Source organism: Anastrepha ludens, chromosome 2 (genome assembly GCF_028408465.1).
Source record: "Anastrepha ludens isolate Willacy chromosome 2, idAnaLude1.1, whole genome shotgun sequence".
NCBI lineage: Eukaryota > Metazoa > Arthropoda > Insecta > Diptera > Tephritidae > Anastrepha > Anastrepha ludens.
Window position 1 is genome coordinate 64,201,630 of NC_071498.1, and position 16,408 is coordinate 64,218,037.

A 16,408-nucleotide genomic window follows, 5' to 3' on the forward strand; every position below is an offset into this window, starting at 1 on the left:
AGTTCCCGCTGGCGCTTCTTCGAATAATACGCAGATAATCTACTTTAGCCAAATGAAATTTAAAGATGTACATACAAACATACATGCATACACATATACATGCATACATACATACATACATACGTACATACATACGTACATATATTTATGTAGCTACTTATTCACGAAGCCTATACATATATGTACATATGTATGTGTGCATGCCTCTCAGCCAGCTTCCATGTTCCTTTATTGATTCTATTTCACTCCTTCCATCTTAGGTTGCCATTTGTTTATGTGCTGCTGCTAGCAAACACGTGACTTTACTTTGTGCCGAAGGTTTCAACTTTCCAGTTTACACTTTCTTAGGAACTTGTTGCATTCGCATTTGTTTTATTGCGCCTCGCTTCCATGGCTTCATCTGGCACATTGACGTTCCCTTTTTACTTTATTATAATATTTTTTTTTCTTTTTGTTTAATATATTCTCAACGGTTCTGGTTCTTCAAGTTCTCAGCTGTATTTGCATACCACATACAGACATCAGGCAGTGCTTTTATATACACACATACAAACATACAACAACGTGTTCTTCGTCACGTCATGACGTAATTGATCAACAAGCAGCGTACAGCGAAATATTCTTGGCATCAGCTGGCGCGTTGATTGCTTTCATGTACGCATTTTGCATACTTACATATTTACGTACATACATACATCTGCAGATTAAGTAGACATTGGGTTTAAAAATAGCAAACGTAATTTCACTATGAGGAGAGGATTGTCATGGGAGTCAGCTGGGTTCAACAGATGGAATAATTGTCACTTCAGAAAACTCGTGCTCTTTCGTCTTTAATTTTGTTTTGGCTCTTTGGCTTGGTGAAACACACTTTTATCTTTTGACTTTCTTTTTTTATTTGTAAGTTGTTGTTGTATATTCTTTGAAGTGTATGGATAATACCTTTTAAAATTTTGGGCTCGTTGTGTTCTTGTAAAATTTACTACCAACAGGCAAAATGGCAGCGAAAAAAGGCATCTAAGCTTATAATAAAAAGAGAGCTGGATGAGTAATTATGGTGTGGCGCATACAGCTTTGAGAAGCTTAGAGTCAGCTCCTCACTCTACAGATGCCTTGCTACACATCCACAGGGTAGACCAAAAGCAGATGTTCCCACGACAGTCGGTGCTACGTAGCCGGAACGACCTGGATTACAAAACGATCCGGGCTATCACTCCAGCAGCATTTCCTGGACATGTATTAGGAATGTGTATGATGTTACAACAACAGCAACTAAAATCAATATTTAAGGAGGCTGATAGATTTCAAGTTTGCTTGATAGCTATGGGTAAAGAAAATTTTTGAGGGGAACTTTAGCTGACGTAGGAACCTCGGATATGCTTAACAAAATGTATTCTTTTCACCATGAATTTTTAAGTATTTTTCAGTCATACGCTGTATGTTCAAAAAGTATCGCGAATTTTTTCAAAAATTATTTATTTATTCATTAATATATATTTTGTCCCCTTCAAAGTAATCCCCATGAGATATCAGGAACTTGTGCCAACGTTTTTTCCAATCTTCGAAGCACTTCAAAAAAACATTTTTTTATCTTGTTCAGCTCCTCCTTCGATGCCGTCTTTATCTCGTCAATGGTAGCATAGCGTCATCCTTTCATGGGCCTCTTCAGTTTCGGGAACAAGAAAAAGTCACAGGGGGCCAGATCTGGAGAATAGTGTGTTGTTTTTGACCAAAAAGTCGCGCACAAGCAACGATGTGTGAGCAGGAGCGGTATCGTGATGCAAGAGCTAATAATTGCTTCGCCCAAATTGCGCATAAACTGTGGGGATCCTGCAGAGAAAGAGACTTCCTCTGCAATTATCCGGGTCTGGCGGCTAAGCGCTTTAGGTTCCTTGGTGTACCTTTTGTGAATAGCAGCCAGCCTTGATCCCTTTTCTCTTCTCCACTTCATCAGCAGCACTGGATGGCTGTAGATGCTTTTTCTTTGTATAAATTTTGTCATTTTTCGCAGGTGGTGCTCTTGCCATGTAACCTAGTTACCTAGGGGCAGGTTTGGCATTTAAAACTGCATTTTAACAAAAATACTATTTTGACTCTGCTACAGTCAACTGAAAAGCTTGCCTTTAAAACAGAGTTCTGAATTTAAAATGGATTCAGCGTGATTTTAGAATTTTTTTATTTTTTGTTAACAAAATTACAATAAAAAAGTGTTCTTTATTTGAAAAGTTTAAATCAAGATTGAAAAATATGCTTTCCACTAAGGCGATATTTCAGGATTTTATTTGGCTTCTCGCCGACGGAAGTGTTGCTATCAATCGAAACAGTATCCTCCTCCAGATCGGGAGCTTTGATGTTCTGGGGAAGGCAGTCTTTGTTGTTGTTGATACCACAATTTCACGAAGGAGCTTGGGAAACACCAAACAAAAGGGTGTAAACGCCAATTATATACAAGGTGGCGCAAAATTAATAATCTAATTGATTTTTTTAACTTTTTTACTAAATAAAAAGTGAATTTGACGTTTACGCGCTCCATTGCTTGCTTGTTTATTTATATAATGCAGTTGTCTAGTTCACTAGTGTCAAATTGGTAAAAAATTTAAAACTTCCGATAGGGTGATTAATTTTGCGCCACTTTGTACTAAATTTGTCTACTTCACCAATATTAAATATGATTCACGGACGATTCCAGTTGCAAAAATTGTAAATCTTCTGATAGGGTGATTAGTTTTGCGCCACCTTGCATAGGGTTATCTAATAAGAGGTGTTATTTTGATATTCAAAGAAAAATGCTATTTTTTTATCTAAGTGATCGGATGTTTATTTCATTATAAAGAGGAAGGTACGCCGTTAGTAGTGGAAAATAACATCAGGCAAATGAACACCACGACCACGCTGACAGGGCAATATCCTTTTCATGAAATTTTCCATAACCGAATTACAAAGTGGCTGCCCTATGTCCTCGACAGCCTCACGAATTCCATCTTTGAGGTCTTGAATCGACCCTGGGCTGTTGGCGTAGACCTTCTCTTTCACGTGGCCCCAAAGAAAAAAGTCACACGCGGTGGCCAATTGTGATCACCTCTTCGAGAGATGACACGGTCCGGAAATTTTTCCCGTAAAAGATCATTGGTTTCGTTGATTGTGTGGCACGTAGCGCCGTCTTGTTGAAAATAAACGTTGTCCCGATCAATACCTTCGAATTCCGGCCATAAAAAATCGTTAATCATCTCTCGATAGCGCAATCCAATTCAAAATAACACTGTTATTGGAAAACCCTATATAAAAACAAGACAAAATATTTTATAACGTCAATCTCGTTATTAACCCTCTGTTGGACACCTTTTTTAAAACCTTCGATTAGGTATCCGGTAGGCCTTTTTTCATCCTGTTCGAGGAATCTTTTTAAAAGGTTATATCCAAAAACCCATAGAAATTTTAAATTTTATAAGGCTACCTGGAAGCTCAAGTCGTTAGCTAAAATAGAAATTTGTTAGACTCACGTCCAAAGCTGAAAAAGACAGTCTAGCCAAACCCGGGTGCCCAACAGAGGGTTAAACAGTCACACCTCGCATACTGAAACATTTACATTTATTGTATTTTTATAAAAGAACCTTAGATTTGGACCACCCTTTTTTTGGTTCCACTTCCAGTTGCTTTCTATTTACTTTCACACTTTTTTGCTTTGCATTGCCAATTTACGAGACAGTTTTTGGCCATAACCAAATATGACTTAACAGGACAAAAAATTTCTACGTCAGCGTTCGCATTGCAAACAACCTCTCAATTATTGCGACCCATTATCCTTTACTTTAGATGCTATGATTATCCGCTGCCTTTGTTGACTTGCGTTCACAAATTAATTGACCCCGTTCGATTAGGTCGCTGCGTGACTCCCAGTGGCCAAAATTCACTGCGGCCATTTAACTTGTGTCAACAAGTGTCTAACCACTACTTATGCAATTATAACGGGGTTTGATTGCAGTAAATGTAATTTATATGTGCACAAACATACACACATAACAGTATGGCAAAGGATCTGTTTGTACTTTTTCGCCAAATATAGACCGCGCGCCAGAAATGTACAGCCAGTGCTACTGGCGCTACTGAGTTGTACAGTTGCTGCTCTGGATTCTCTATTTATTAAGTTTAATTAAAAAAAAATTATTAAAAAAAGCTTTTTATGCAAAAAACGCCCAGAACATATACTCACAAACGACATGTACACTTTCAGGAACAAGATGGTCGCTTGCCCGGTTCGCGACCCTCCAGCGCACCGGCGGAACCCAATGCCAAAGCAGCACGCAAGGCTTCCAAAAAGATGGAGAAGGAGGCGAGGTGAGTGAACTGCCAAAAATTTATTAAAACTTATATGAACTTAGATAATATAGAAATTCTTACCTATTCATCCCGCCAGACGTCAAGAAAAGGAAGCGAATCGTCGCGAGAAGGAGGCACGGAAACTGGAGCGTGAAACGGCGCGTCGTCAAGAACGAGAGGCAGCCAAACTCGAGAAACTCAATCGCAACATGGAGAAAATATCGCGCAGTACAGAACGTGTTGGTGCCACACCGCGCTCCGGTTCGCTGGAGCGACGTCGTAGCGGCGAAGACTCGCCGGTGCTCAATCAGTCGACCGTGCACGGTATTGCGAGTCCCAATCGTCGCCCGACCATATTCGATGTGTTTCGACAGCGCGCCAAGCCAGATGCGAAGCGCAAAGATTCAGCGCTTTTGGTTGCCGGCAGTGGCGGCGTGACTGGTACGCCTGGTGCTGAAAGCAGCAGCGCCAGCAGCACACACTCGGGCGGCAGTGGCGGCATAATGAATCAAGTGAAGGTGGCCATGCAGAATTCAGGGCTGATCGGCCATCATCATCACGACAAACGTCAGCATCCGGCTGTCACGATAACCGCTGCCGAGGGCGGCAGTGCGAAGAATAAGTACAAAGATGGTTCGGCGCATCCACATCAAGGCAGTGATGCACAGGTAAGTGGGTGAGGAGGAGGCGAGTGAGTGAAGGCGATTACAGGAAATTAAGAGTAGAGAAACAGAAAATGTGCCAGGATATTTGAAAGTCGATTTTGTTTTATAGGAAGGTGGCATTTAAATGGTGCATTAGTAGAGAGCAAAAAGCACTACTTTAAGAAAGAGGAAAACGTAATTGTTTTAGCGATTCGTGTGTGCCGTCTTAGGAATATAAATTTGTAAAAGTGTACTTGCAATACAAGTAAAATATCTAAAGTTTTTTTTATGCTCTAGAAAAAATTTCTGTTAATAATTTTTAGCACACAATTTCAGGCGCATTCATTAAAGGTGCTAACACTAGACCAACAACAATGTTTTGTACGTTTTTTTGTGACGACAAAGTAGAAAACAAAGAATGAATTCGCCTTGTTCCATTCTGTGCTGACAGCTACATGGACACGGCGAAAGAAATAAACAAATCAGCTGGTTTACTAATACAACCTTTAATAGATTCGCCTTGATTATATCAGGATTGTTTTTGTTTTTTTTTTTTTACTTTGCCAATAAAATTAATAGACCTGCATGAAACGCGTCGTCCATATTAAGGGTTTTCCAATTAAGGGTTTTCCAATTAGAGGTGTTATTCCCGTAAAAGATCAATGGTTTCGTTGCTTGTGCGGCACGTAGCGCCGTCTTGTTGAAAATAAACGTTGTCCAGATCAATACCATCCAATTCCGGCCATAAAAAATAGTTAATCATCTCTCGATAGCGCAATCCTTTCACCGTAACTGTTGCTCCAGCTTCATTTTCAAAAAAGTAAGGTCCAATGACTCCACCGTAACATAAACCATACCAAACAGTTACACGTTGGGGGTAGGGAGGATTTTCAACAATAATTCTTGGATTTTCTTTGCCCCAGATCCGACAATTTTGCTTGTTGACGAAGCCACCGATGTGGAAATGGTCCTCATTACTCAAGATGATTTTTTTATGGAATTCCGCATCATTTTCATGCATTTCAACGACCCAATCAGTAAAGACACGACGTTGTTGATGATCGGCCGGTTCGACTTCTTGTGTTAACTGGAATTTATGAGCCTTAAGACCCAAATCTTTATGCAAAATACGGTGTAATGACGTTTGTGAAATGCTTATTTCCAAAGAACGACGAGGAATGGATCAACCTGGGTTTTCTTCAACACTTTCGGCTACAACAGCAATATTTTCGGCAGTTCTTGAGCGACGTGCACGGGTTTTATTCCTCACATCACTAACTTGTCCCAACAGCTCGAATTTTTCACCAATTTCTGTATTGCGGTCCGACAAGGTGCTTCACGATGACCCAAAAATGTTCGAGTTTTACGAACCGTCTCTGCAAAATTTTCACCATTTTTATAGTGCATTCAATAATTTCAATGCGTTGTGTAAGCGTAATGGCTTAGTTTCTACTCAAATATCAAAACATAACAGCTTCAAAAGCGACATCTACCGAAATAGCGGTAAATAAATAAAATAACATCTGTTATTTGGAAAACCATTTATGATCCACCTTTGTACGAGTTACATATCCTTGCTAAACGTCCGGACTTTACTTCTTCAATCTTCTCGATTTCGCCACCCTGATAGGAGTCCCTGATAAACCAAATTTATTTAGTCTTTGAATCAGAAGCCTGATACGCTTCCAATCAAAATAGTATCCTCAGTATACCCGTTTACCAATTGCTTTCCGGTATTGTCTGGTTTTTGGGCCACCATATTGCGATTTTTTATGAAAACATAATTTTAAAAACTCGCCACGTACTCTCAATGCGATTCCAGACCCCCACCCCGTCGGGAGCTGTTACCTTCAGGCAGTCCCTGCACCTGAAGATATAAAATCACTTCTTAAAATGTGCAATGACGTAAGCATAAGTTTGGCTTAGATCATGAATACTTCAAAATCCTTATGGACTTCAGAACTAATTTCTATTGGGTCCGAAAAATGTAAACCTTCCTCGGGTCCCACTTCTCTTAAAAGCTGAAGATTGGGCGAAATTTAACATTTGAGTCAAGGCTCAGTGCGAGTATTCACGAATTATGTGAAGTTGGAGGGAAAGATTGGTGGCGAAATCTTCTATAAACATTTTCCCATTGAGCTTAAACTTCTTCCTTCTCTCTTTGACAGCATTACACGCGGGGTGCGTCAAAGCTTCCTTCACATTACTTCTCCAAAACGGCCGATATTGTGATTTTTTGCTTCGCCGTTACGTATTCCCAAATCTTTGAGATCGCTTTCCACTGCGTCTATCCATCGGATTCTCGGTCTGTAATTGACCTTTACGCCCATTAGGCGCACAGCTGTCTCGTTCTGAGTGAGATCGTTTGGTTCGGAGGTGTACCGGATTCTATAGGTACCATCTTCCATTCATTCTTATTGGGCCGAAAATCTTTCTTAAAATTCTTCATTCCATGTTGGCAATCAGCGCGCAGTCAGCAACTTTAAGAGTTAGCTTTGTAGGTTTAGACAAGAGACGGGACTTGAACAAGTTAAGGTGAGCATAATACCTTTTGCTTGCAGACTACAGAAGTTGAATCACCGCTACATGCCAACACAACTCCCAAATACTTAAAATGCTGTCCCACATGAAAATTTTGCACCTGTGTAGACCGCCTCGACTTCAGCAAATACCTATATCGTTTGCTCTCGTTTACAAACAGACAATTCGCAATTTTTTATTTTTTTATTTTTAAAATGGTTTATTTTAAATCGTTCGCATTTTTCGAGGGAATAGCGATGACATCTGTGCAAGCACATATTTGGTTTTTTTTAATTAACAAGTTACCACCTTTGTAGACCTCCTTTACGACGAAGTGCAGCATCAAATTAAATTTGACAGACCTTGTTTTACACCTGTTTCAATAGAGAAAGAATCTGTGAGCTTCCCTTGAATGATACCTTTTGCTTTGTGGTTTGTGAGCGTTGTGATAACGAGCCTTATTAGTTTGACTGGTATTCCGAGACTTAGCAGTTGAATCCCATATCTTTTAACACTGTGGAAGGCTTGTTTAAAATCAATGAAGAGGCAATGATTAGCTAGCCCGTGTTCGTGATGTTTTGCGATTATTGTTGTCGGTTGTTGATTTTCCTCTACGAAATTCGCATTGGTAGTCATCAATAGGCTTAAATTTAAGTTTAGGCTCCCGAATTACTGCAGTGTATTCCAAGCAGATATATAGAGATCGCTGAGAGCCGACCAAGGCCCTCGGCTCTGGTCGCGAATGAGGTCGCGAAGAGCTTTACTTCCCTTTCGATTCGCATCCGAATACTTCGTTTTTGAGCTGATTTGAGTGCCAGTTTACAATAATATTCCTGGAATTTGTGATGACGATAATCAGGCTAACCAGGCCGCTCTTGAGGTATATTAGTTTCTCTGGTAAAGGGAAGAGTGAGGGTTTCTATAGCTACCTGTGCTTCGCTTAGTTCAACTAGCGCTCAGTGAGCATCTTGTCATGTAAGTTCGTGCGATGGTTCAATTAATTGAAAGTCTCAAATATTAAATTCGTTAGTTGTAAGACGTGACTCGGAAGAGTTTCTGGCACCAAGTGAATTTTATATTCATCTTTTCTTTGCCATAGGAGCCGTCATCGAAATCACTATTCGCTGCAAAGTTGAGCAGCCTTTCTGTGGCCACCATTGAAGTGGTGGCGTTCGAAGGAGCTTCTCATGCTAACCAAGTTGTAGCCCTATTTATTGGAGAAGGTATTAACTGGTCAATAGGAATTTATAGCTACAATACGGTGATAATCATAATTTCAAGAGCCCACTGTGGTGACGTGTATAAGGAAATTCGAGTTCTCAATCACAAAATAGTGAAATATTTGTATGAATTCAGATCTCCAAATTCCTAAAAGGTTCAATGCTTTAAGGTTGGTGTCGGGAAAGAAAAGTTTTATAGAACAATTAACACCGCATCAAAAGAAGAGAGTACAGTAAGGTACGATGCACTAGACAGGGATAGTTTACTGGGGCGGCAGCTCTTGGTCGTGAAAAACCCGAGTCATTCCGATAACGTGGAACCGGCTGCCATGGGAATGTTGCATGTGAAGGCACCCCACACGATACTAACCACCACTCACCTAACACCCCTTTCTCTCTGGGTACAACCTGACGAAACAACAACTTTTCTGGGCCTACCGTTAGATGAGCTAGACAAAGACGACAAGTGATATACTCTACACTGACAGGGCTTAGTATTGCTGCTACAACAACAACAATAAGAGTACAGCCCTATTGTATTAGTTTTCAATATCTGGAAATTTTTAGCATCTTAAAAATCCACAAATGTGCTGTAGTTCTTTAAGAAAATGCCTTCAATTCTGTCACTTTTCGATCTGCTCTTCATTTGCTGAAATGAAAACAAAAATCCTAATTAACGGTAATTTATTGCACTCATTTCACTTTTCCTTGTCTATCTAAATACAAAATTCACATCTCACTTTTTCCTTCATTCATGCAATTTTTTGCCCCATTACTTGCAGTACTACCACACCGTTACAGCGGTACGGCGTTCCGATGCATCCCGCTCACCAATGACCAAAGTAATGGATTTGTTTAGGAGCCGTTCGAATTCAGCGGCAACCGAGGCGGATAAACGCAAAGCGGTGAGTTTAAATTTAGCTCTAATTTATTTTTTTCTGGCCACTTTTTATTATTGTAATATTTATTCAACACACTTAATGTGTGGTGAAATGCGTAAAAAGCTCTTCGAAGTGGAAGTGCTTTCGTCATTATCGTGAGGTGAGCTTACTGGGATAATTGTTGAAAAGCTCTATTATGGAAAGGTGGAAAAGTTTGCTTTACTGTAACTATTGGCCGCTAGATGACGCTAAAGCAACTTAATGTGTTTAAAAAGATAACCAAACGAATACACTGGAAAAAATGTAAATTTGTTTTATTCAAAAGCCGATGATCTTTGTTGCTAAGGCATAATTGTACTTGTTTAGGTTTAATTTATTAGCCTTACACAATAATAAATAATCAAATGAGTAGTACGAAGAGATGATGGTAAATAGTAGTCTTTTAACGTTTTCTTCAGTTTGAGGCAAAGTGAAAAGATCTTTACAATTCTGGCCAATACGAGTATCAGATCGTTAACCGACTTTCAATTAATTCGACAGAAACAGCTTAAGGGCTCACGTAACAGAGGATGAGTTAACAAAAACACTGAGATTGTGTTAGTGATATACAAAAAAATCAACATAACCTTCACCTGGGTTACTTCGTTATCCTCTGAACAACGACTGATTGGAGGAATGTGAATCGAGCAGGCAGAAATCGGCTGCCGAGAGCCCTGTGACTTGGCAGCCGATGTTGATCGCACAAATGTGTTTTTCACCATAGCTAATGGCCAAACCTGGTAAATCTATTAGCCTTAGGTTTGACGGTTCTTATGTGGCTCCACAATCGTTTATCGGTTTAGGCCGAAATCAAAACGACTTTTCCAACTGCCTCTATTCTGTGTAAAATTGCTCTAAATATTCATACCAGCTGCAGACAGGTGCTTCGGAACTAGACCCTCGGTTTGTTTTCGCAGGTGTCTTACTTTTTTCTTCTTTATTTGCCAATTCGATTCCGAATATTTTTTCATCCACCTAAATCAAAGAGCCTTTTACCGGAGCATTCTAGTCCATTGAACCCAACGCAATTCTTATTTGAATTTTACAGTGTCAATGTAACCATAAAGCTCATGGAGCTCACCATTCGAATTTTTTCGATGCACTCCGTTTGCGCAAACAACGACAACCTTAAAAATAAATAAATAATTGGCGTGCACACTTCTTTGGGGTGGTTGGCCAAGCTTCTCCTTCTATTTGGAGTGTGCGTCTTGATGCTGATCCACAAATGGAGGGACCTACAGTTTTAAGCCGATTCCCAACGGCAAATGGGTTTTTATGAGGAGCTTCTCCATAGCGGAAATGCCCTGGAGGTTTATCATTGCCTGAAGAGGGGCGACCGCTATTAGAAAAAACTTTCTATCTAAAATTTGGTTTTTTATGTACGGAGATTCTAACCTACGCAATCCTGAATGGTAGTCAGACACCAACTTATTCTACTATGGCGGCCGTTCGAAAAATCATACATTTGTACAACGCAAGCTCCATCTAAGTATAACGGGCAACACCAATAGAGAATTTGCTTGGTTTGAGCAACAAAAGTCTTCCTGTATGAACGCGGTCTAATGAAACTCTCTTGAAATGGAGTAGGCAGCATTGAAAATAATGAGTTATAACAGTTTTATGGCAGTATAACCATTCTAACTAGCGGCGAATCTCGTTCGATAACTTTGATGTTGCTCCACATGCAAATTTTTCGTCAAGTGAGCGGAGCGCAGAGAGAGAGAATCTTATATTAATTGTTTTTATTGAGTGCTGCCGTCACATACATACAAACACACAGACATGATCGATATGCTGGCACGAAGAGGAAGAAGGATGCCGAACACTTTGTGTGCTTCTTCCTCACCTTAGTTAGGAGGAGTTTGGAACTTTTTGGTTAGATTTATTGAGTGTGGAACACTTGGGGTTTTCAAGGTGGCGAGGTATTTGTAAATATGGTTGATTTAAAACAAAATATTCGATAACCAGTATTGAGTACTTGTTGGTATCGAATTTTAATCTATCTTGATTTATACTTTATTGATTGTTAATGCTGATAGCATTGGAATCTAATTTAATGGCAAAACAATAGAAGGCAATTTTTCATAAATTTTGCTGTCGATCTATAAAATCTCAAAACTCCACCAAATCAACCATTAAGAGCTGTCAAAACGAAAGCGCCCAAACTATACTTTAACACATACACATGCATGCATATATCATACAATCATACGCATTTAAATATGTATATGTATGTGTGCATGTGCACCTGCTTATGAATTGCCAGCTTTTCATTCATTTGCTTCACGTTTGTCGCTCGATCATATCTCTCCTTCAGATAAGTATAAGCGTATGTATGTATGTAAAAACTGAAAGATAAAATGAAAACAAGAAACAAACAATAACAACAAGTAGTTAATAAAATCCAACTACTGTAGCTCACTTCAGACAATTGAATATTTGAAGAGATTATCGTTGTTGCGTAAAAGGGGGAAAAATGCAACAATTAGGCACATGCATACACACACACATACATACATGTGGGCCTCAATGACGTTGCTGTCTGCAAGAAGTCGAAATAGAAAGTCGAAATAATTCCTTATAAGTAGAAAACATCAAGCGCACACCCACGTTATCATCAATCAAAAAATTGTACGAAAAATTGAATTGGTAATGAGTAATAATTGCTATAATACGCAAAAAGGTAATTTATCGTAATCAAAGCATATTTATATGTATTTGTTGTTGCTATTATTTATTAGCTGGCATACGCCCGAAGGACGAAACATGCAGCTAATCGGTACGCTGTATTCGAAATATGTCGAAATGTTAGCTTGAAATGAAAATTTGTTTATATTTTTGTTTTTATTTTTTAATAAATTTAAGCTTGTGAAATTTATTGTTTCAAATTAAGACTTGTGGAAAAATTATTAGTAGCGCTTGCAGTTGTTTTCTTTACCAAAGATTCGACTTAATTGAGTTCGATATAATTGAGTCCTCCTTCAATTGCACCCTAATCTTTGTAGAATCATCATAATTTGTTCTAGCTTCTAATCTGTTTTCCTATGGCGAGCGAATGATTTAAATTTAAAGCCGCGTATGCCATCCGAATGCCCAACCCGGCTCTCTCTTAGACTTATTTACGGAACTGGGCTTGGATGAGAGATACTATGATGAGTAGAGGACACAAAAGACCATGAGGTCGAAGTGCAAACCTGTTTATAAAAATATAGTTCATAATAGAACAAAACCCATATAACTAAAAGTTTTATACTTTGTATAAATTTTTCAAATTCAGCAAAGAACAATTAAAAATTAAATAAAAATATTTTTTTTTTAATAAAAATAACTTATTTTTAATTAAAAAAATAAAAAAAAAACACTTTTTTATAAAAAAAAAAATAATAATAAAAAAACAAATAAATAGTTAATATGCAATGTGTCGCGCTAATATTATTGTTAACATGACATTTGACACTTGTGAACTAGACAGTATAGCATAGTATTTTATACTACAGACAAACAATGGAGCGCGTAGAGATCAAAAGAAAGAGATCAAAATATTATTTTTATTTTTAATTTGAAGAAAATGTTATTCAAAAACGAAAATAGGTGATTAAGTTTGCGCCACATTACATTTATACACATATTTATACAAATATTAGGAAAAAAAATGTAGCTTAAAAATATTTGGAAATTGTAAAAATATAATGTGACTTAATTATGTGAGCACAAGTGTGTCTATAGAGACATAAATTCCCACGATGGAAAGAATTTAAGAAAAATTTACAGAAAACAAGCGACGAGTTGACATCAATTTTTTTTTTTCATGCGACAAAATGTCTGCTTTTATTACACTGTGATGTGGATTTAATTTGGTTTTTTTTTTAACATTGAGAGAATTTTATTAAAATTAAAAACTTTTTTGTTTAACCACCCATATGGGGTTTGTATGCAAATAATTTTTGTTATCATGCAAAAAACTGTGAAGCACAAAACGAGAACAAATTTTGTATTCTCTGAATCAGCTGTTACTCGTATTGTTATTGTTGTTATAGGTGTATAAATATTCCCCATGTACGGGGAATGCTGCTCAAGTGGCAGTCCTTGGCCGAATATAAATCCGAACGCCTTACTCGCTCTCGCATTCACCGCTGCTTGCGATTTCGCAAACTATGAAATTCATATGTAAATAATTAAAAAAGGTTGTTTTTTTCATATAATGTTGGCTAACAGTTACTAAAACATATCAGAAGCAAAAGCTTGAAAATATAAACCATAAATAAGTAAAGGTAAAAGCGGCGAACAGCTGTTCCACAGCGATCATGCCATTTACGCCTACAAATTTATTTTGAGCTTTCAAGCTTTCAACTCGTATGCGCTCATTTCATGCGCACTCTCTTTCTTCGCTCTTTCATCATTGCATTAATGTTCTTTCGGTTCTCTGCTACATGCATTTTCGGCTACCGGCCGCATTTCCCTACCCCACATCCGGCTTAGGCCGATTCACTTATCCAGGCAGGTGCATTTTGTTTCCTCTACGTTTGCGGGTTAATGTGCGCGCATTTCTTCCTTTGCTTTATTGCTTTCTCTAACGGCAGCAGCAGCAGCTCAACTGTCATTTATTTTGTGTTCGATTGCTTGTTGTTGCTTGTTGCCAGCACCAGTCGTTGTCTGTCCCCATAAGCGCCAATTCAAACAACTCGCGCCCGTTGCCGCATTCTAACGCCAAAATTATACACGCGCGCGTCTAACTATTTGCCTTTCTTTGCCGCAAACATACGAGCACACACTTTACGCATTTTTTTTATGATAGTTCCGAATTGATGTATTTAGCTAACTGCTGTGTTTTAACCTGTGTTTTTGACTACCGATCAGCTTGCGGTAATACGCGGTTCCTCGCAACTTTTGCTTTGACGAAAAAAAAAGTATTAAACCAATTAATTCGGTGTGATTATTTTATAAAGAAAACATATAAAAAAAGATAGATATATTTGGGAATAAAAATTATTTGCTTAACGTGCTTTAAATGTGCTGAAATGCTTATCTTCTGCCATCGAAAAGGGTTATGTGTATGAATTAATTTCAGCAAATCAAGCAAACAGTGTGAAAACTTGAAGAATAAAGGCAATGTGGAATTAAAATATCAAATGATAACAAAAAGGCCGGGAATAGTTGTGCAATAAATTCTTAAAAAATTACCTTCAAAAGGGAGTTATCTACAAATGTTTGTGCTGGAAAATGTATGCTTGAATATGAAATTGTGTGGTTGTGTGTTTTGTGTAAATTGCCTACCAACAGCCGATAGTAATACCCTTTGTGCTATGCTAAATATATTTGTTATAATTTTCACTAAAAAATAAAACAAAAATATTTTCGTATTATATAAATATAAATATTAATTTTGTATTTTATATCAAATGCAAAAAATCGCTAAAGGTGATTATTATTTTATTTACAAACAACGCGGGCAGTCAAATGTCAGATGTCTTTCTTATCACATCAATCACAATGTTTTGATACACTACAAAACACTGACTTCAGTGTATAATTCCTAGACAGCACCTTTTTTCTGTCATCTTTGCCAATTTTCAAGTAGATAGATGTACAATTTTACACGATAGCACACCGCGTTAAAATTATTAAAACTTGTTATGAAAATTGTCGATCTTTAAGAGCAACATATCGCAAAATTCGTGATTTTTTTGCTGGTAGAAATTATCCAAATGAGTCGATAATTTAAAGGTTGGTGAAAAAAATTCAAAAAACTGGTTCTATCGAGGATAGAAAAAGAACTGGCGGACAAAAGGCTGGACGTTGAGTTCTTGAATGAATCTTCGAAAATCGATATCTCGACGTTCGGCGGAGATTACTTGTAGATGTGCGGTGGTTATAGAGGGCATTTAAGTTATGCCATTTTTCACATATAAAAGAGCCGTCTTTTGAATAAAAATAGTGAAATCTGTAAGAATCCAAATTATTTAAAAAAAAATCTGGATGGTTCTTTTGAGAGACTCTTTATTGTAAATATGTCTATATGTTGCTTAAAATTTGTATGCGTGAATTAAAACAAAAAAAAATTAATAAATTAAAATAAAAAAAAAATTAATGAATTAAAATTAAAAAATTAATAAATTAAAATAAAAAAATAACAAATAAAATAAATAAAAAAATTAATACATTTTTTTCTCATAATAAAATATTGATAAATTAAAACAAAAGCATTAATAAATGAAAAAAATTATAACTTAAAATAAAAAGATTTATAAATTAAAATAACGAAATTAATAAATTAAAAGTTAAAACATTAATAAACTGAAATTAAAAAAATTAATAAATTAAACAAAAATTAAAATAAAAATTAATAATATTAAAATAAAAAAAAATTATGAAATAAAATTAAAAAAATATAAATTGATATAAAAAATGATTAAATTAAAACAAAAAAAATTATAACTTATAGTAAAAAAATCAATAAATTAAAATAAAAAATCGATAAATTGAAATAAAAAAAATAAAAATTTAAAGTAAAAAATTAATAAAGCAAAATAATAATAATAAATTAATATAAAAACATTTATAAATTAAAATGAAAAAACTAATAAATCAAAATAAAAAATTAATAAATTATAATAAAAAATTAATGAATCAAAATAAAAAACTAATAAAATAAAAAAATAAATTATTTAAAATTAATAAATTAAATAATGAAATTATAAATCAAAATAAAAAATTAATAAAGTAAAATATAAAAATTAATAAATCAAAATAAAACAATAATAACAAAAAAAACTTTAAATAAAAAAAATTA

The 16,408-nt window shown here is 36.5% G+C and overlaps 1 protein-coding gene across 1 annotated transcript in view; it reads left to right on the top strand.

Moving 5' to 3' along the window:
* Window positions 1–16,408, top strand: part of LOC128864537 (uncharacterized) — a 77,419-nt gene that overhangs the window by 23,936 nt on the left and 37,075 nt on the right. The window contains exons 2-4 of the mRNA XM_054104283.1: window positions 4,229–4,332; window positions 4,412–4,982; window positions 9,481–9,603. Of these exons, the coding sequence (XP_053960258.1) occupies window positions 4,229–4,332; window positions 4,412–4,982; window positions 9,481–9,603 (798 nt within the window). The remainder of the gene's footprint in view (window positions 1–4,228; window positions 4,333–4,411; window positions 4,983–9,480; window positions 9,604–16,408) is intronic.